Source organism: Peromyscus californicus, unplaced genomic scaffold, assembly GCF_007827085.1.
Source record: "Peromyscus californicus insignis strain IS unplaced genomic scaffold, ASM782708v3 Scaffold_4__1_contigs__length_199733344, whole genome shotgun sequence".
NCBI classification, from domain to species: Eukaryota; Metazoa; Chordata; class Mammalia; order Rodentia; family Cricetidae; genus Peromyscus; species Peromyscus californicus.
In genome coordinates this window covers 159675952-159698395 of record NW_026294562.1, presented here as the reverse complement: position 1 = coordinate 159698395, position 22444 = coordinate 159675952, and the positions used below count along the sequence as shown (strand labels likewise).

At 44.8% G+C, this 22444-nt stretch overlaps 1 protein-coding gene across 4 annotated transcripts in view; it reads right to left on the bottom strand.

Annotated features, from left to right (window-relative positions):
- The window catches only part of Garre1 (granule associated Rac and RHOG effector 1), an 89106-nt gene that overhangs the window by 33039 nt on the left and 33623 nt on the right, over nucleotides 1-22444 (bottom strand). For all 4 annotated transcript variants that reach the window (XM_052712896.1, XM_052712892.1, XM_052712893.1 and 1 more), the window contains one exon: nucleotides 648-848. In XM_052712896.1, the coding sequence (XP_052568856.1) occupies nucleotides 648-848 (201 nt within the window). The remainder of the gene's footprint in view (nucleotides 1-647; nucleotides 849-22444) is intronic.

Here is a 22444-nt window from a genome sequence, read left to right as displayed (position 1 = left end):
ACGAAGCCCGAGGTTCCAACCCTAGCACCACACTAGCCAGCTGTGGCACATTCCTGCAACCCCAGTGTTTGTGAGGTTCACCTTGCCAGACAATCCTGTTACTCCGCCTACCTGGCTGCCTACCAAGCTAGTTCCACTGTGTCATTCCTGACTTAGGTGCCAGCCTTCTCCCCTGGCTCACATCTCTGGAGTTTCCTGTACCACTCCCACTCAGAAGCAGGGCTTTACCTCTTGGTCTGGACAACTCCTACACCCTTTGTACCCTGTTTTTGTGAGTCTTTCTCTATAGGTATTGTTTTAGTGCCTAGCAGAGGCCTGACACAAAGCAGACATTCTTTTTTTGTTTTTTGAGATGAGTTTCTCTGTGTAACAGCTCTAGCTGTCCTGGAACTCACTCTGTAGACCAGATTGGCCTCAAACTCACAGAGATCCACCCGCCTCTGCCTCCTGAGTGCTGGGATTACAGGTGTACACCACCAACAGCTCAAAGTAGATGCTCTTAAAGACATCTGCTATCACAGGAAAAAAGCAAGCGAGGGATGTTTCTAACTCAATGTCTAAAGCAAGTGGCTCTCCTGAGAGCCAACAGACGAGAAGCCCTGCAGCCTCTTCCACTGGAACCCAGCCAGATCTCCCAGGTCAGTTACCTCAGCAGCCCCCCGCCAGGATCGCACAGCTTCCTCCAGTTCGGGTGTGTGGCCCACGCCAGACAGACTGCTGCTGTTCTTTTTTTCTGGCACAACTACCTCGGCAAAGCAAGAGTGAGCCACGGGCTGGACTTTCTGCAAGGCGTGAGTCAAAAACTGGAAATGGACTTGCAACACTGTCAAAAAGCATCGCCCCAACACCTGTGAAAACAAAAAGAGCCAGGGGATTTTAGGTTGTGGGTTGCTCATGGATTAGTGCAATAAATTCTCAACTGTCAACAGATTTGGAATCATAACAGCATGCAATGCTAAAAAGTCCCCCTGCCTCTTAGGCCTTGGTACTAGAAGTTTAAAGTCAAAACATTTCAAAGCAAGCAGTAGGCCCAGGCACAAATGGGTCTTCCAACTTCCTGCCACCTGTCCTCACTTCTGTCTAGACTCTGTCTTTTGAGTTCCTGCTGGGCCAGAGCCATCCATAATCTCAATTATGGTCATGGAGGGTTCAGAATGCAAAGGAAAAAGTCATGGCATGTGACTGAAAATCTGCAAGGTTGGTTTCACCTAGAAGCAAACACTGCCCTGGAAATGGACCCAAAGAGACTGGTTGTTTTTGTGCTGTGCTAATATCGTTTTGAATAGAGTGTCTGTCGGTCCATAGTCTTACAAAACAAAGCCGACAGACAAGTCTTCTAGGAGTCAGCAAAACATAGGAGACAATCCTATCAGCAGGGCAGAAAACCACTAACCCTACACACACATCAGTGGCTGGTTGGATGGTTAATAATGCACACAGCTCTGGCTGTCCTGGAATACACTATGTACACCAGGCTGCCTCAAACTCAAAGAGACCCGCCTGCCTCTGCTTCCCAAGTGCTGGGATTAAAGGCGTGTGCCACCATGTCTACACGGAAATTCATTTCTTTCAAACAATAAATTTGCCAGATGATGATGATGATGCATACAGGTAATTCTAGCACTTGGGAGGCTATTTAGGTGCATCATGAGTTCAAGACCAGCCTGGTCTACAAAGAGAACTAGAAGCCAGCCTTGGCTATGGAGTAAGCCCCTACTTCAAAACAATAATAATATGTTGTGGGATATTTTCATCACACTGACATTCCTGAGACTGACAATAAAGTTAAACCTTGAATCAGAAGGCCAGAATTAACCATAGAGTTTTTGGCAGACCCAGATTAGGATAGAGAGAGAGACACACAGGAAGGAATAGAGAGGGGCTTAGACATACTCAAGGGTCTTTTTGATTTGCAAGTGTGGAGAGGTAGGGTCAGCTGATTAGTCCTCCATTGCTCTTTGCATCTATCAGGTTTTGACTCCAATATCTGACTCCTGAGTTTTACTTAATAACAGAACACTATTAATAATCGCTTCATCTAGAGCTTCAATAATAGAAGCCAAAATCCTATGTTAATAGACAAATGTTCCAAACTGTTAGCCCTATGAACATTTTTTTTTTTTTTTTTTTTGGTTTTTCAAGGCAGGGTTTCTCTGTGTAGCTTTGCGCCTTTCCTGGAACTCACTTGGTAGCCCAGGTTGGCCTCGAACTCACAGAGATCCACCTGGCTCTGCCTCCCGAGTGCTGGGATTAAAGGCGTGCGCCACCACCGCCCGGCTTCCTATGAACATTTTAAGCCATGAAAGAGCATTTACCTGGAGACCAGGGCAACCGTTCTCTTTCTCACTGCTGGAGACTTTACATCTTATTATGGTTTTTTGTTTGTTTGTTTTGTTTGTTTGTTTGTTTGTTTGTTTTTTGAGACAGGGTTTCTCTGTGTAGCTTTGGAGTCTATCCTGGAACTCGAACTCACAGAGATCCACCTGCCTCTGAGTGCTGGGATTAAAGGCGCGGACGCCACCACCACCCGGATCCTTTTATGTTTTTGGTGGCACTTAGAGAATTGATTCCAGGGCCTGGAGCAGAACAAGCCATAGCTAACATCCTCAGCCCTTTTTATCTTTGTACTTTAAGATAAGGTCTCACTAAATAGCCCAGGCTGGCTTTGAACTTACAATCCTCCTGCCTCAGCCTCCTGAGTCTCTTGGATTTCAGGAGTTGTACAACTCGTAGTCTAGTTTTTTTTTTTACTTGACCACAGCTGTGATATGTTTGTTATGATTTCCCACGTTTCTCTCTTTAAAACAGAGGGAGAAACTGCTAGCTGCAAAGATACTGAGGTTGGAGAACTGCAAGTTCAAGGCCAGCCTGGGCAATTTGGTGAGACCCCATCTCAAAATACTAAAAAGTTCCAACTGTCTGTATTGCTTTCTATAAAGATCTAACATCAGAGAGTCCCCTTGTTCTAATCCCTTGGATCAGCCTGAAAGACTCAGCCACATCCAGTAAGATGCTGCTCTTTACCACAAACCCAATCTAGCCTCACACATCAGAGCTATTTTGCTGAAGAAACTGGAATGGGCCAGCTCCCAATGTAACACCTACTCCCTCTGAATGATTTTCCCAGTGGAAATCACCAGAGCAAACAAGCCAATGAAAAATTTCATCCAAAACCAAAGCAATCAAACAAAAAGCTCACACCAAAGTGTCTGCCCTCTGTAATGAACAGCTAAATCGCTGCTGAACTCCACCCAGACCTCCTGGCTTTCCACTGGCCCTTTCCTCAGAGCTCCTCCCCATCAAGGTTATGTCTCTGAAGGGGAGCATGAGGGACACAGAGGTAGGTAGCAGACCTAAGAATCCAGCTAGAGACACCTGACATGAATTACACACTACCAGTGAGCTTAAACGGAGCATTCAGCATGCGCTTGGTCTACACTACAGATTTCATATGGGTTGTAGTGCATTCCCACTACACCCCATGATGTCATCTCCATTTTACAGAGAGGAGGAGACTGAGACGAGGAAAGCTAGGAAACTAGATACCGAGGTCACGACACAAAATGGGTGAGGCAGAGCGGTCTCTTCATTCAGTGTTCGGTGTCTAGGCTTTAGCCAGTGTGCTCCACTGCCTTCAACAGTCTCAGTACCCAGCTAGGCAGAGACTAGGCACACAACAGAGATTCAGTCTTAACTACTGGCTGAGGGCACCAGGGAGCTCCCCACAGTGCAGATGCAGAGGACCAGGGCTGGTTCCTCCAGGACATTCTTTCTCTCCTCTTCCCTTGGCCTCTTGGCAGGCTACGGGAGGAGGGAAAGGAGGAGAAGTAAAGATGCCACCATGCTCTGAGGTCACATTCTCACAGCTTCTGACCAATGAAAAGGACTTGCTCATTCTAATAATAAATATACAACAAGCAAACACCTAGTATGTACAAAGCTCAAAAACCGTGACGGTACACAGGAAGGAGAGTGAGAAAGCCCCTGTGCCGTGAGGGTTACATACTAACGGGGCTAGGAGAGACAACAAAGCCATAAATAGACACACAAGGTCAGGTGCAGCTGGAGATCGAAACTGCCTGGCAGGTGGTGAGGAAAAGGCTCTCTGAGGTTAGAGCCAAGGAAGAAAGCTATGTCTCCCACTCTGAAAGGAATATTTTGAGAAGTGGCGGTGAAGCCTGGTGTCTGAATCACAGAAGTTTGGGACTGGGGTGGGTCCCCCTGCTGCAGGATGCAGCGGGGGAGGAGATACCAGTCTGTCAGTCAGTCTGCTGTCTCTGCTTATGTGCTTGACCTCAGATGAGTCATTCAATCTACAGCTCTTCTCTGTAACAAATGCCTTCCTCCTTCCCACGATGTGGAAAGCATCAACCTAAATTATGACTGTGACAAAACATGTTGTAAATTATTAATTAAAGGCCAACCCAACCCTGAGCACTGGAAACTGGTTTTAGTGACCACTTACTCTAAAATGTCACCTTAAGTAAGCCACATAAACATCACCTTCGGAGAGGCCGGGACTCCTGCCTCTGCCCACCCTTTCTCTTTATCTCACTTCTTGGCCCAGTCTCCAACCCCCATGACAGACCCCACCCTCCTTGACTCAGGGATTTGCTGGTGCCTGGGGAGACTGTCATCACACAGGTTTGGAAGAGTGTGTGTCCCAAGGTCACAGACAGCTCTCCTAGTTCACAAAGAGAAAGTTTCTTAGACTCAGGGCACCCGAGGTTGCAGAACAGATTGAGTAAGCTGGAGAATGGGTGAGTGAAACAGTCAAGGACAGGCACTTCCATTTAAAATAGCACTGAAGTCCCACCAACAGCTACCACCGTCACCCATACCAGGAGCACCACATATGGTAAAAAAACAAAAAAAAAACAAAAACAACAACCCTGTGGAATGTGAGCAATTTGCCCATTTTACAGATGAAAAAACAGTCTTAAAAAGATAAACTTGCTCCCAGTGGTGGTGGTGCATAACTTTAATCCCAGCACTCGGGAGGCAGAGGCAGGCGGATCTCTGTGAGTTCGAGGCCAGCCTGGGCTACAGAGTGAGATCCAGGACAGGCACCAAAACTACACAGAGAAACCCTGTCTCAGAATTAAAAAAAAAAGATAAACTTGCAGGGCTGGAGAGATGCACCAGTTGCTCTTCCAGAGGACAAGGGTTCAATTCCAGCACCCACATGGCAGCTCACAAATGTCTGTGACTCCAGTACCAGGAATCCAACACTCTTACACAAACACACATGCAGGCAAAACACCAATGCACATAAAATAAAATTAATTAAAAAGATAAACTTGCTTAATGTCAAGCAGGTTTAGGTAAGAATTTGAAACCAGGTCTGTCTCACTCCAAAAAACATTTCTGACCACCAGGCTTCCCTGTCCACTTGTGACAAGATCCGGGATGTGAAAACAATAGTGGGTAGGCACTAAAGAAGATACTCTGAAAAGGAGATAATTATCAGGGATCTACTGAAACAGAACCCTGTTTACCAGCATTTCCTGATGGCCAAGAAGGGTATATCATAAGCCAGGTGCCATGGTGCATGCCTGTAATCCTAGCACCCAGGAGGCTGAGGCAAGAGGTCCACAGATTCAAAGTCCACTCAAAACAGAACATTAGAGCATATGGACCTTCCCATTCCCTTGTTCTAGAGGCACAGTATCTACTAAGCATGCTGCAGCCATGGGTATAACCAAAGTGCCCTTTCTTCTCGGTGTATTTGTTTGTTATTTATTTTTATACTATTTGTTTTTGTGTACATACATATATACCTGGGCACCACGTGCAAGCCTAGTGTCTGCAAAGGATCCCCTGGAATTGAAATTACAAACAGTAGGACCGACCATCTAGGTGCCGGGAACTGAACTCGGTCTTCGCCAAGAGCAGCTCTCTCTCCACTCCATCGGCTTGGTTCTTGAGGCAGTAAGACCTAGTCCACACTGGCTTACTTGCACTGAGACTACAGGCCTGGGCCACCATGTCCTGTTTCTTCTCAGTAAGTTTAATAGCTTAAGGAGATTACAAAGGGTTCTAATTTAAGGCCATCCTGTTGGAGAACTAAAAGACATCCTTTCTACACCATCACATTGTTGAGGGTCAATCTACATGTCATCTCGATCTTGTTAGAGCGTTCTGAAATTCTGTTACAGCTATTCTTTCTGAAGGCCCAGCCCAACTCAGCACTTACTACCTGCATGTGAACATAACTGTCAGTGCCTAGGCCAACCTCATCTCCCAAATCAGCTTACTCCCCCTCCACCCCCCTTATTAACACAAATGATGGACCCAAAAGTCCACTGCTCTACTTAACTCCACTTAACAGTTCATCTTTCCCAGAGCCCTAGCAAGTCATTCTGTACCTTATGTCTGATCAGATTAAAAGCCCCTAGAGTGAAAGGAAGTTGCCCGGTGGGCTGCTTCCATTAGAAATCCCAAAGCCGTTCCATCATTTCTCTTTCTCTAGTACTCATACATACCTTACAGACTCCACTTGGTTTCCAGTTAGAGGTGGAAAAAACCCTTGTTTTGAATACATCCTTTTTTTTAATGATAATTCCAGAATCATTACATAATGACCTAACCCACACACCAGAATGTGATACCGATATATCAAATGTGTCTTGAGAGAGACAGAGAATGCAACAGACTACTGTGGACTATGGGAAGTACTCATGAAAACTGTACTATAGGTTAAAAATGGAAAAAACAAGCTTACTGAAAGTGGCATGCAAAATACTGACAAGGACTGCTGGTGCTGTATTGTGGTGGAATGCTTGCTGCTCGAGTAAGACTCAGATTTCCATCCCCTGGGTACGATTCCTTTTGATTAACAAAAAACCTGTAAACCTTTCTGCAGTCAGAATTTTCCATCAGAGAGAAGCCACGCTGTATGTAAGGAGAAGGAACCAGGAATGCAATTAAAGTCAGCATATGCTCCACAGCAACACCAACACCAAATGCTACCAACTCAGACAAAATCACATCCTGACCTGGACAAGCTGCTCTATTGCTAGTAAAAATAGAGGAGGTGGTTTCTGAACTCCTGTCCAACTGGCTAAGCACCATGACATGCAAAACTTCTAACACATTCACTTTTACTGGACTGGGATTGGGGTGGGGGTCTGCTAAAAATAAATAGTACCAACTATTTCCAAATAAATATAGCCGACACTGGGCAGTGGTGGCTCGGGAGGCAGAGGCAGGAGGATCTCTGTGAGTTTGAGGCCAGAGTGAGTTCCAGGACAGGCTCTAAAGCTACACAGAGAAATCTTATCTCGAAAAACCCTGATAGATAGATAGATAGATAGATAGATAGATAGATAGATAGATAGATAGACAGACAATAAAATAATGAACTACTACTGCTGTGGGATGGTCTGTACATCAAATTGCTCTGATTGGTCAATAAATAAAACACTGATTGGCCAGTGGCCAGGCAGGAAGTATAGGCGGGACTAACAGAGAGGAGAATTCTGGGAAGTGGAAGGCGGAGGGAGACACTGCCAGCCGCCGCCATGACAAGCAGCATGTGAAGATGCCGGTAAACCACGAGCCACATGGCAAGGTATAGATTTATAGAAATGGATTAATTTAAGATGTAAGAACTAGATAGCTAGAAGCCTGAGCCATTAGGCCAAACAGTTTAAACAATATAAGTCTCTGTGTTTACTTGGTTGGGTCTGAGTGGCTGCGGGACTGGCAGGTTAGAGAGATTTGTCCTGACAGTGGGCCAGGCAGGAAAACTCTAGCTACAAACTACTATAGCATTTCTTGTATCCCAGACTTGTGCACTGGGTATTTTAGTAAAATCTAGATGGTATATGTTGGTTTTGTGGTTCATTTTTTAAATAAATTATACCAAAAATATATTGCTGAACTAGGGTTAGGGGTCAATAATAGAGCACCTGCCTTAGCATGCATGGAGTCCTGAGTTTAATTTATTACCATGTAACATGTGCTAAATATATAAGAAGTCTTTCTTGCTCTTATTTTTGAGACGGGGTCTCAACATCTAACCCTGGCTGGTCTACAAATTCTTATGTAGCCCAGGCTAGCCTCATACTCACACATACAAAGACCAGTCTGCCTCTGCTTCCCAAATGCTGGGGTTAAAGGTTTGTTGCAGCACACCAGCCATTTTTTTCAAGATTTTTAAGTTATTTTTAAACTATGTGTATTTGTTGTGTGTCCATGTGAGTATAGGTGACCACAGAGTCCAAAAGATGGTATTGGGTCCTCTGGAGCTAGTCACAGGCGGTTGTGAGCCACCCAACATAGATGCAGGAAGCCAACTCAGATCTCTGCAAGAACAGTACTTGCTCTTTACCTCAGAGCCATCTTTCCAGCCTCACAAGAAGCAATGTTTCAGCTACATTGTTATAAATCTTAATACAACTAATGGTAATTATAAAAGCTCATCCAAGGAAAAGCCCACTGTAGTGGTGCATGATTGTAATCCTGGCATTTGGGAGGTGAGGCAAGAGAATCAAGAGTTCAAAGTCATCCTTGGCTTTAAGAGACCCTGCCTTAACAAAAAAAAAAAAAAAAAAAAAAAAAAAGGATTAACCAGGGAAAGGCTACTAAAGGTAAGTAACTAAATCCACATTAATTATGGGAGATCAAAGACAACATCTACTTTAAGCACTTTTCCCACTCCAGATGCAAGTTTTCTCCATAAGCAAATTTATACTGTATGTTTATATGGGATAGAAATAAAAATATATCCAAGTCACCACATATCATATGACCTAGAATCCCATAAGAATTCTGAAAATTCTTTCTGTTGATCTGAGTATATTTTTGTCAAAAGTTGTCATTGCCCTTAGGAATATGTCAAAACTGAGCACAGTAGTACACACCTGCAGCCTCAGCTTTTCAGGAGGCTGAGGCAGGAGAACCACTCAAAAAGCAAGAGTTTATAGTCAGCCTGGGCAACACAAGGCTATTTCAACAACACAAAAAAGTGTGACTTGAACCACTGCCTCACTAAGACTTTGAGCTCCATGCCCATCTGGCAGGGACACTCCCAGCCAGTTTACCACCATGGTGTTCTAACTGGCGATTTCTGTGGCAGGTCTTGGAATGGGTCAGAGAGGAAGCCTGGCCTGTCTCTCAGCAATGCTGAGAGGGTGAGCTTCACCCCCTGCCTTGACCCGTTTGCTTTGCTTGGCATCCAACATCCAAGATACTACACTGGCCTCAATCCCTGCTGGCTGCTTCCCAGTCATCTTCTGACCTCTCCATGCTGGTAGGCTACTGGTTCTCTAGCAGTACACACTTGATGACCGCATCCAGTATTCTATCTTTAAATACCATCTACTAACCAACAGTTCGCACATTTTGTACTGTGGACCTCAGCTCTGTTCTCTCAATGTGTGTCCACCTATCTACTGGAAATCACACCTTGGGTGTCTAATAGTTACCCCAGACCTATTATTCTAGGAGTCTCCTTCCTTACTACTCTTATCATGGTAAACAGCAGTACCAGGAAGTGACCCAGATACAGAAAGAAATCCTGGAGGCATCTTTGATTTACACACACACACACACACACACACACACACACACACACACAGCATTACATATAATTCCAGCAATTGGGAGGCAGAAGCAGGCTAATATTTGTTAAGTCCATGAGTATAAGTCTAGCCTGGTCTACAGCTATCTCAAAACAAACACAACAACAAAACCCAAACACACAAAACTGCTAAAATACTTGTCAGGGCTGGCAGATGGCTCAGTGGGAAAAAAGCCCGAGCAGCCCAAGTATGAAAACCTGATCCCCAAAACCCATGCAAAAATCCAGATGTGGTAATACCCATCTGTAATCCCACATTCCTATGGTGAGATGAGAGGGGGAGACAGAAGTTCAAAGTCAGCGAGCCTAGAGTATATGGAGCAGTAGCAGAAACTAGGAGGAAGGTGGGGACCAACTTCCAGAAGTTGATCTGACCTCCACATGTGCACAGTGGCATGTGCATGCCCACACTCCCACACTTACACACAAAACAAGTCATTACATACAGACCACCCACTCACCAGTTTTCAGAGTTTAGTAAGGTAAGTTCCAGATGGATGGTGGTGGCTGTACATCATATGAATGTTCTGAAGTGAACACTTGTAAACGACTAAAACAGCAAACTCAAATTACATGTATTTTACCTTATTAAGAAACTAGTTCTATAAAATTTAATAAAATAAAATAAAGAAACTAGTCCTAAACCAGGCACGGTGGTATGCTCCTGTAATTCCTACCCTGGAAGGTGGAAGGAAGCAGGAGGGATTCAAAGTCATCCTTGGGTATTTAGTGAGTTCAAGGTCAGCCTGAGCTTACAGAAGACCCTGTCTCAAAAAGAAGAAAGAAACAAAAGAAAAACAAAAAACCAATGATTCCCTCCCCCCAAAAACAAACAAACAAAAACCCCAAGTATGTAAGTGTTCCATTCCAAGCTACTATAATCTCTTGCTTGGATTACTGTGATGGCCTCTAAACCATATGGGGCTTGACCTTCAGCTGTTCTGCCTGCATCCAGAACATGTACAACATGGAGATGAAGGAGCACACTTTCTCATCTAGTACTTCCTCACACATCTTCCTGGGCCAGACCTTAGCAAGTATCATTGTCAGCTGTCAGAGAGACTAGAAAGGGAAACCCTTACCCTAGGCACAACATGTCTGAAAAACAAAGAGCTTCCTATTAAGGAGGAAGGGAGACTGGGCACCAGGAAACAATGAACAGCCTCTCCTTTTTGCTCTCTGCCCTGCCCTCCCCTCACTTCTCTTCAGGTTAGGTGGGAAGGAGAGGTTCTGTATGAGAGTGTGTCTGGGGTGGGGTGGGGTGGGGAATGGTATGGAGGATGTCTGAAAGTTGAACTGCAAACAGTCAAGCTTGAAGACATTTTCCATTTGCATTACAGCACTTTTCATACCTAGTGCTACAGCCTTTTCATCTGTCTGGTCTACCAGGCCTGGAGCACTTTCTGTCCTCACCCATCTCTGCAGGCTGGCAGCTACTTCCTCTGTTTTTTATCAGGAGGGTGACTGTTACAGAGAGCAAAAAGCAAAGCAGACCAGATGGCTGGGACCTGCTCAGGACTTCTACAGTCTACAAGTGTTCACAGTCTACATCCAGCTACTTGCACTTTGCCAGTTCTGAAAATTCTACCATTAGCCTGGGTGGCAGGAAACCTGGTCTCATGAGGGATGTGCTCTGCATGTATACAACGGCCTGAGGCACTGGAGAGGGACAGTTAACCCCTGTGTGTGTTGATTCTAAGACTGACTGATTTGGGGGTGCTAGATATAGAACCCAGGACCTTGTGCATGCCAAACAAGCATTCCACCACTGGGCTAAACCCCCAGCCCTGTCCAGAAGAATTTTAGGCAACTATTTTACAGACAGTCTGATTTTAAAGATAAGAGAGGTTGAAAGAACATGACATTATTCAATCCTATGAAATCTACACTGACCAGCAGCCATAAGCATTAATTCAGGAAAGCTAGCCCTACCTAAAATTATATTCTCCAAACTCTTTATTTCTGATTTCTTATTATCTTCCCATGAAATCTAATTTTCCCTTGGGTTTTTCTTCCTTCCTTTTCTCTTACTCCCTCCTTCCCCCTTTCCTTCAACAGGGCCTCCCTGTGTAGCCTAGGCTGGCCTGCAGCTCACCATCCTCCTCCTTCCCTCCCTCCCTCCCTCCTTCTCTCCCTCCCTCCCTCCGTCTCCTGAGTGCTGGGAACGCAGGTGTGCAGGACCATGCTTGACTTCCCTGGGTTTCCTAAACTACTTCCTCATAGCCTGGGCTGTTAGAAATCCATTCATCAGTCCTCTGCACGCTTGTCAGGGTGCATGTGTGACTGTCTCCCTCCTGTCACACTTGGAGGCAAAGCAGAGAACCCGGCTATGTACCATCCAAAGGCTTCCATCCTGCACTGTGACACATTATTGTCATCTACTTCCCCCTTGCCCACTATCCCTTTTGTTTTAAAGTAAAATCCAATCAACCAAGAGCCAATACATGTTCAAACTCAACTCGAATTACCTGTGTTTTCATGACATGAGTTTCTCTGGGTAGCCCTGGCTGTCCTAGACTTGCTCTGTAGACCAGGCTGGCCTCAAAGAGATTGACCTGCCTCTGCCTCCCAGCGCTGGATTAAAAGTGTTCGTCACCACCACCCGGCCAACTCAAATGAATTTAATCAGTGTCTGAGTCTTGATCCCCAAAAGGTCATTTTGTTGTTGTATCTCTCTTAATTCTCTTTCAGTCTAGAATGGTATCCTTTACCTATTTCCATGTAACTGATCTGGACAGACCACGTCAACTGACTACAGAATATTCCTCCTTCTGTCAGATTACTGTCTTGTGGGATTGTGTAACTCAATGTACTATATACACCCCGATTGCCTGTGGACTCAAAGTTCATTCTAGAGCTTGATGAGATTATTCTAGAGGTTTTCCTGGTCTTTGCTTGTATGTATGTTTTATAACAAGAGGAAGAAGTAAAAGACTGTATGATGAGGGAACTAAAGGTAACTCAGCAGGAAAATACAGACTGGGTGTACTTATCAATCAAACTCATCTGGCCCTGGCCCTGGGTTGGATTCCAGCATGCACGCGCGCGCGCGCACACACACACACACACAAATACTGATGTGGAGCTGTCCTGTGCAGTTTTTACTATACCGCACTGGGAAACATCATCTGCCTTGACTCTGGTGACACAGACCACTGAGACTGATCACTGGGATTTGGACACAGAGGGCCTAATCCCTCCTTTATGCGACTCCCCAGCAACCATTCACCAAAAGGCTTTACTCTCTATTACTGGCCACTGTTTGAGTAACTGAATTCCTCGTGGTCAACAAAATGACTGTTCTGACTGTGTGATCACAGAAGAGTGTGGAATTCTTTTATAGAGAAGTTTCTTTAACCCAACCAAGCTACTCAGTTATTAGTTAAATAACACAACAGAAAAGCAAAAATCTGTTTAATTCCTTACTTTTCTCTTTTTATTTATTATTGTTACTGGTGTTTTGTTTTGTTTTGTTTTGAGACAGGCCTTGGTTTGAGCTGGGACTTGCTATGAAGGTCAGTCTGGCCTCGAACTCACAGAGATCCTCCTGACGCCGCTTCCTGAGTGCTGAGATTAAAGGCGTGCACTGCCACCAGGACTGGCTGGCCTCTTTTCACCTTTTCATTAGCAATCTGCAGAGCTGCCTTGGATTAACTGTAGAAACTAGGAAAGTAAGAAGGGACGGCTGTGGAAGTGAGGGAAGGGGCAGTCAAGAGAGGACGGCAGGTTCAAGGGCTCTGAGGGGCTTCGGTTATCGAGGGAGGAGGGGCGGAGGGTGCAGCACAATAGAACACCTGAAAAAGGCCTAAGGAATCATGTATTACTATCTACCTACACATATCCACACCACATCTAAGATGGTGAAATGTTCCAATCTGGGCTGACAACGCTCCCCACAAGGGCCCCAGACTCTCTAACAAAGCCCCCAACACCAGGCAGAAGAAGCCAGCCCTCTTTTGAGTTGGTCAGGGAAGCCTAAGACACTCAGAACATTAGAGGCTTGCTATTTCCCTCAATTGTCCCCAGAGGTAGAAGGTAAGTCTCTGTTGCTGAAGACACCATACACTTTGAAGCCAGAGCCAGGAGACCTGGCCTGACCCAGCTCTGACCTGAAAGCCTCCTCCCTGAGGACCAGCTTTCACAGCACCCAAGCATACCGTGCAAACTTCCAAAGGAGGGAAGTTACCAACAGTCTTACCTACCTATGATGCTGTGGACCACAATGGCCAGATGCACAAGAATCCTAACAGTGCAACAGTGGCAAGCATATCTTGACAGCAACCAACAGTTCTCTAATTAAACTTAAGGCCTATTCAACAAAAGGAAAATCATCCCTGGTACTGGAAACTTAGCCAACTACCCAGGGCTAGAGAAGTCATGGATCTTGGAGGAGAACCACAACCACCATTTTACTAATCCAGTATAATCACTATGTTCTAAATATTTGTCCTCATACCCATACGTAAGTGTAGTCCTCCTGCCTCATTAAGGAAACGTCTCTTTAGAAAAACAGAAGTGGCCGGGCGGTGGTGGCACACGCCTTTAATCCCAGCACTCAGGAGGCAGAGCCAGGCGGATCTCTGTGAGTTCGAGGCCAGCCTGGGCTACCAAGTGAGTTCCAGGAGAGGCGCAAAGCCACACAGAGAAACCCTGTCTCCAAAAACCAAAAAAGAAAAAAGAAAAAAAAGAAAACCAGAAGTGATCAAAATGCACATTTGTGTTGTCCAGACCAACTGACACATCTACAACACGGCTCCTGCACCGAAGGCTCAGGGACCACTGCAGATGACAGGTAGACAGCCAGAGGAACAGGAGGATGGCCAAGACGGGCCGCTGCAAATGTCGGGGCTGAACCATAAAGCCTCACCAAGATAGCTGCCTTAAAAAGACCTGAACAGGGCTGGAGATATGGCTCAGAGGTTAAGAGCACTGACTGCTCTTCCAAAGGTCCTGAGTTCAATTCCCAGCAACCACATGGTGGCTCACAACCATCTGTAATGAGATCTGGCGCCCTCTTCTGGCCTGCAGGGACATGTGCAGACAGAACACTGTATACATAATAAATAAATCTTTAAAAAAAAAAAAAAAAAAAAAAAAAAAAAAAAAAAAAAAAAAAAAAAAAAAAAGACCTGAACAAGAACAGCGCAACAGATATGCTAAGGTGATGCCCGCCCCCAGGCCTCAAGGGAAGAGCACGCTGATCCATTATCCACTCTCAAGTGATCGACCCTGAAAACATACATACAAGTAACACACAGACTGAGCAGGTTGTAAGTATATATTTAGGGGGAAAATAAATGCATTTATGCACATAACAATTTAAGAAACAGAGGCCACGAATGTGAAAGACAGCAAAGGGTGTGTGTGTATACGGGAGGGTTTGGAGGGAGAAAAGGGAAGATGGATGCAATATAATTTTAATCTCCAAAAATCTTAAAGTTACTTTTAAAAATTGAGTTGCAGCCGGGTGGTGGTGGTGGTGGTGCTTGCCTTTAATCCCAGCACTCAGGAGGCAGAGAAAGGCAGATCTCTGTGAGTTTGAAGTCAGCCTGGTCTACAGAGCAAGTTCCAGGACAGCCAGGGCTACACAGAGAAACCCTGTCTCAAAAAAAAAACAAACAAACAAAGACAAAACAAAGTAAAATGCTGGGTGGGAGTTAGAGGCAAGTAGATCTATGTGAGTTCGAGGTCAGCCTGGTCTACACAGTGAGTTTGAGGACAGTCAGAGCTACACAGAGAGACCCTGTCTCAGGGAAAGGGGTGGGACTGAGTTACTGTCTTAGTTAGGGTTTCTACTGCTGTGAAGAGACACCATGACCATGGCAACTCTTGTAAAGGAAAACATTTAACCAGGGCTGGCTTACAGTTTCAGAGGTTTAGTCCATTATTATCATGGTGGGAAGCATGGCAGCATGCAGGCAGACACAGTGCTGGAGAAGAAGCTGAGAGTTCTACATCTTGATCCACACACAGGAAGCAGAAGCAACTGTCACACTGGGCATGGCTTGAGTATAGGCGACCTCAAAGCCCACTCCCACAGTGACACACTTGCCCTAACAAGGCTATACCTAATAGTGTCACTCCCTATAGGGGGCATTTTCTTTCAAACCACCACAGCTACACACTTTCATTTTTGGTCTTATTCTATAACCCTGGCTGGCCTGTATGTCACTATGTACCAGGCTAGTCTGGAACTCACATATATCCACCTGCTCCTGACTCCTGAGTGCTGGGAATAAAAGTATGTGCCATCACACCCAACTCCATATAAGCCTTTTATGACATGAACTTAATTTTCTGATTAACAGTAACAATTTGGATTTTCATTTGGCTTTGGCATATATAGTTAGAAAATAGTATAATTTGCTATGGAAGATTTACTAGTCAAAAGTAGGCATGGTACTACATACCTTTAATCTCAGCACTCAGGGGACAGAGGTATGCCGATCTGTGAAGTTGAGGCTAGTTTCAACTACATAGTGAGTTCCAGGCCAGTCAAGGTTACATAGAAAACCTTTCCTCCAAAAAATAAAAAGTAAAAAGATCTACTAGTCCAAACAAAAACATAAACAATGAATATTTACAGTTAGGGGAAAAAAGCAACAGCCTGTGCACACTTAATTCCACTAAGGTTAATGAAAATCACATTTTTAAACAACTTCTAATATTTTCCATTACTACTACTATGTAGTATTTTTGGCTTACACCTACCCAAATCAAATAGTAACATACCTGAACTAAGGCCCTTAAGAGTGAGTCAGTACAGAAGTTACCTCAAACACATTCATGGGCAATTACAGAACTCCAAGGAGGTCTGTCAGTATGTCAAACTAGAAGCCAGGGTTCAATGAGGTAAAGATGTGATTTCATGTCTGCCTGTCAGACTTGAGAAGCCAGTAAAAAAATGCACAGTCCCCTCAGAGTGGGGAAATCCTGAGAGCCCCACAGCCATCCTGGGTTTCTGGGCTGTCTATATAGCACCTGCCAGGGACCTGGTCTTCAAAACGCTGAGGACCCAAAGTGAAACCAGAAGCCTCAGCCGTCACTGTGGGATGAACACCAGTGGGTAAGCAGTATCCCTTCACTCCACAAGGGCTGAAGAGCCCTTCCTGTTGCCCTCCCCTCCTTTCCCTTTGGACACTCGCCTCACCTTGTCCCATTTCTGACCTCTCTAAGAGAAAAAACCAGAGCAGCACTTTCTACCTTTCCAACTGTCCTTAGGACTGAGACGGCTCAGAAAGTAATGCTTGCTTCCAAGCCAGACAACACGAAATGAATCCCTGGGATTCCTGTGGGAGGAGAGAAACCACTCCCCCAAGTTGTCTTCTGAACTCCATGTGTGTACAGTGACCCACCCGTGTGTACACATACACAAATAAATACCATACAATAAAAACAACCTTACCCTAATGCTCTCACATCTGTTCACTCTGTTTCCTCACAGGAGGTCCTCCCTGTTCCTGCAGCACTCTGGCTGACTCCTGCCTCGGAGGCTTGGCACTGGCTCCTCCCTCTGCCTCGTTCTCTTGGGTTTGCTTCTCCACCACCTTCTACTCATTACTCACAGGGAACTTCTCAGTGAATCTCCTTCCAACCCCTTCTAAGAGCACAACCATGTTCCAGCTACACAAAGGGAGAGACTCCAGACTTTTCACTGCTACATCTCATGACTGCAACAGCATCTGACATCAATAAAGTCTGCAATTAATCCATGAAGAATTGATGCGTAAATCACAAGTAAATGTGATTTACTAATATTATATTATGTGACTTTCTAATAAATACAAACTAAGACACAGGACCATCTGTATTTTCTTAGTATGAACTACAGGCTTAACTGTAAACGGTTCAAAACCGATTCAAAATCAAAGAGAAGTCAGTCAACTCAACTCAGCCAGCATGCATTTTTAAAGAACACTGAAATTAACACAATTACAGAAGGCACTCAAGTGGACTTCCCTAGGACCCAAGAGGTCCAGTGGAGTCCACTCTTTTTTTTTTTTTTTGTGGTTTTTCGAGACAGGGTTTCTCTGTGTAGCTTTGCGCCTTTCCTGGGACTCACTTGGTAGTCCAGGCTGGCCTCGAACTCACAGAGATACGCCTGGCTCTGCCTCCCGAGTGCTGGGATTAAAGGCATGCGCCACCACCGCCCGGCTTGGAGTCCACTCTTTAAAAAAAAAAAAGTCCAGGTGGGCTATCAAAGCTTTGGACAACTAACAAGTTCAATATGAGAAAAATGTATTTTTCCTAAATTCACATTTTGATTTTACTGACAGTTTTGAGATTCTGTGGGGAAGAGCCCTGTCAAATCTGTCAGGGGCTTATCCAATGCTTCTTGGCTACTTACAGGCATGTTCAGAGAACACGCTGCCCCTCCACTTCTTTTTCTAAGTCCCATTCTAAGTGCAAGGCAAACGGAATAATGATTATCGATGAAAGAGGGTTTCTTGAGCTTTTATACAAAAAAAGACTGGCCAGAAGCCTGACTTGGTGGCTCTCACCTGTATTCCCAGCCCTAGGGGGGGCTGAGACAAAAGATCACCTGTGCCATGAAGACACCCAGCCTCAAAACACAATGTCACCGTCCCAGCAGTTCCAGCAGCAGGACCACACGAGGAAAAGCAGCACAAGACACCAAGGGAAAGGAAGCTGCTGCCTTGGGAGCCAGGCAGGAACTGGAGGCAGGTGTTCTGCCGCAGGAAGCGGCCCCACTGCCGAGCGGACAACTAGAGGACATCTGGCCGGCACTTCTCTCTCACGCCGCTTTCACACAGAATGGTGCTCCACTCTTCAGAGAAGGCCTGCCAGCACCTGCCAAGCCATGTCAGAAGCAGTGATGCTGACGAGACTATTCACTGCTTCTGATCTTCACGAGAGCACTGGAAGGTGGGTGGTAATTCCACTGTAGAGACAGGCAAACTGAGGCTCAAGCTGTATGAGCACTGAGAATCGGAGCTATTCAGATCTTCTGACTTATGCTCTTAGCTCACTTCCTGGGCAGGCATGCCAGTGTCACGGGCACTAATCAACTAGGAAACACCACAGTCACAAATCATGCTCCAACAGTAACATTTAGGGTAAGGGCTAAGTTACTGGAAGGCATAAATAGGACAGGACTCAGCCCCTGCAGCTGCTGGAGCCAGGCATCACTATTTGTCTATTAAGAACACACATAGAGGGTGGGGGTAACACATCACACTTCATGAAAGCATCTGAATACTCCTAAAGGGTTTTATACACAATCCTGGCTCCTGTTAGAGGTATCGTAGTCTGTTTCCTGCTGCTGAGACAGAATGTCTGAATGGAAAGGTGGGTCTAGCTGGCAGTTCTGGAGGCCAGAAAGCCAACAGCATGGTACCATCAAGGGCAATGTACTCCTGCATCTCCTGGTAGAAAGCAAGAGGACTCTGGAGGTAACTAACCCAATCCTTCTAGAGCTACAACACACTCAAGGAGAGCGCTGATCACCCTTATCAGCATAACAACTCTAAAGACCATATTCTTCCCCACTATTATACATGAGAAATAAATTTTGCTGGGAACGAAGTCCATCCAAACTACAGCAAGTCATGTTATGCAATGCCAGGCTTCAGACTCCTTTTCCTAGAATGAACATTAAAGAGCCTCTTAGGGCTTTGATTATAAAATGGGGGAGTGGGGAGGTAGGGAGCAACAAAAAAATCCAAATGCTTAGCTTTTTCATCTGAGTTTGGTTAACAGTAGAGGAGAACCCCTACTGGCCTAACTACCCTGGTAGTGTAATATACTACCTAAGAAAAATGGGCTGCAGAGCTGGCTCAGCAATTAAGAGCACTGGCTGCTCTTCCACAAGACCCAGGTTCAATTCCCAGCACCCACATGGCAGCTTACATTTGTCTGTTCCTCTAGTTCCAGGGGATCTGACACCCTCACACAGACATGCATGTAGGCAAAATACCAATGTACATAAAATGAAAATAAATAAATTATTAAAACTAAAAAACTTAAGAAAAAAGAATTCTAGAACAGCCAATACTGCTCTAGGGGAAAAGTATAATGCTGGGCTGGTAAGATGCTCAATAGGTGATGGTATTTCCTGCCAAACCTAAATAACTAAGTTCTATTTCCAGGTCCACATGGTAGATGGAGAGTACACTCCCCTGACCTTCACAGGTAAGAAGAGACATGATGTACAGCATTCGTGTATACACACACTCACACACACACACACCCGCCACAATACATGAATAAGTGAGTGAATGCAATAAAAAGCTTTCAGATATGTTACATCTATGGGTCTGCTTGACAGACACATTTGAAAACCAATCTGTAAGTCAGTTTTTCCACATAGAACAGATCCACAGATTCGAAAACTCATCAACAGCAAGCAGTTTCCAGACTAGCATTAGAAACAGAAAGCCTGTTTAGTCTATTATGTACAAAAGCCATGGTAATAGTCCAACTATCTTAATCAGAATTTCAATGAGGAAAGCCAAGCCAAAATACTAAACTGAAACAATCAGAAGCATTTCCCAGCCCAGTATGGTAGCAATCTCAACAGTTGGGAGGCTGAGGCTAGAGCACTGTGAGTTTAACAACAGCCTGGATTAGCAAACAGAGAACAAGACAGACCTGGTAGCACATAATCCCAGCACTCAGGAGGTAAAGCCAGGAGGACTCCGGCAAGTTGGATGAAGACTGTTCTACATGGTGAGTTGTAGGACAACCAGGGCTATATATTGAGACCCTGCATCAAAAAGAAAAGAAAACCCACACACAAAAAAACAAACAAAACCCCAAAGTAGGTAACAACACACGCCTTAGTGAGTCGCTAAGCTCCTGTGTCTCATAGTTCTCTAATTGTCCTGACCAAGCCATGTGGGTCTAGCTCTGTCTTCTCAGACCTCAGAGGTGTGACCTGAAGAACAAAGTAATACAGGTAACATAAAGAGGTAAGGCTCACATAAACCACTCACTCTAACATGGACTCCTACATAAACCTCCAAGTGTTCCATCATCTTAGGATGGCAGCCCTAACAATGTGCACTTAATGCTGCTCTGTATTTTCTGGGGGAGGTGGAAGACACAACTATGTGCTTGCAAAATGTCACATCTCTGTCAAGAAATAACCAAGCACACTGTAGCTGAAAACATGGTTTGAGTTCCAGTCCAGCCTGGTCTACATAGTAAGTTCAGGCCAGCCAGAGGGAGAACAAATAACAATAAAAAACAAAGTGGTGAATTTGTGTGTGCACCACTATGTACTTGTGCATAGACAGTCTGGAATGGCACATACCAGGTACAAAGGCATTCTGGGGGACAGAAAAAATAGGATGGGAAAGAAAAGCACAAAGCTCTACATTTCTACTGTAGAGCTAAGGATAAAGCCTCATGGACACTGGGCAAGTATTCTACCACACAATGGCATCTTCAGCCTTTGTTATTTTTTTGCAACAGGTAATATACAGCCCAGAATTGTCTTAAAGTCACAATCCTTCCACCTCTGCCTCTGGATCATTGGGACTGTAAGCATGTGCTACCAAACCTAGCTAAGTTTTACATTTCATTGTTTCAATTATTTGGAGAATTACACATATTTTTAATGAGTGTTTTATTTATTTATCCAGGGTCAATACATATGCAAGGCAACAACTCTACCACTGAGCTACATTCCCAGCCTACGAGTATAATTAAAAAAATACCTTAAACTGTGATAAGCCATTTTACAAAAATGTAATCATAAAAATAATCATAATTACAAATAGACCTGAATAAAGAGTCAAGGTAAAATGAACCTAGGGCATATGTAGATCTATGGTAAAGGATAGGCCTGATGTGTGTAAGAACCTGGGTTTAAGACCTACACTGAAAACACACACACACACCCCAAACCTGGGATGATACAGAAAGGATTAAAATGGCTTCACAAGAGTGATACACAAACTCATGAAATGTCCCATATTTAAATAACAGTAAGAATGACCCGGTATTATATATTTGTGATAACAAAGGCAGCTGGCTCCTGGACCAAATCCAGTGCACTGAACACACAGTCCTGGGATAAAATGAGTTTGGGTTTATAAAGATTTTAAATTAGCCAGGCAGTGGTGGCACACGCCTTAATCCCAGCACTCGGGAGGCAGAGGCAGGCAGATCTCTGTGAGTTTGAGACCAGCCTGGTCTCCAAAGCGAGTTCCAGGAAAGGCGCAAAGCGACACAGAGAAACCCTGTCTCGAAAAAACCAAAAAAAAAAGATTTTAAATTATGTGTGTGGGTATGTGCACATGTGCCTATGTGTGCCTGCAGAGGACAGATCAAGACCTCGGATTTCCTGGAGCTGGAAATTACAGGTGATTGTGAACTGCTCTGCAAAGAGTTCAGAGAACCAAACTTGAGCTCAGGTCCTCAAAAAGGGTAGTACACATTCTCCAGACCCCAGGTTTTCACATTTTTAAAGACTTGGAGCTGCGTGTGGTAGTACAAGCCTTTTATTCCAGGACTCAGGAGGCAGAGGCACTCCGTGAGTTCAAGTCAAGCCTGGTTTACATACCACATTCCAGGTCAGCCATGGCGACACAGTGAGACCCTATCTAAAAGACAAACAAGAGGATCCAGGTTTGATTCCCAGCACTCACATAACAGCTATGGTCATCTATAACTCCAGTCCCTAAGGAGTCTGATGCCCTCTTCTGGCCTTGGCAGGCACCAGGCACACAAGTGGTGCAGACATATGTGCAGGCAAAATACCCATACACAAAAAAATAAAAATAAATGTACTAAAAAACTTAATGTAACAGAATCAAAGTTTAAAAGCCCCTTATTGCAGTTTAGTGACACAGCATTTGCTGAGAATGCATACAGCTCTGGGTTCCATCCCCA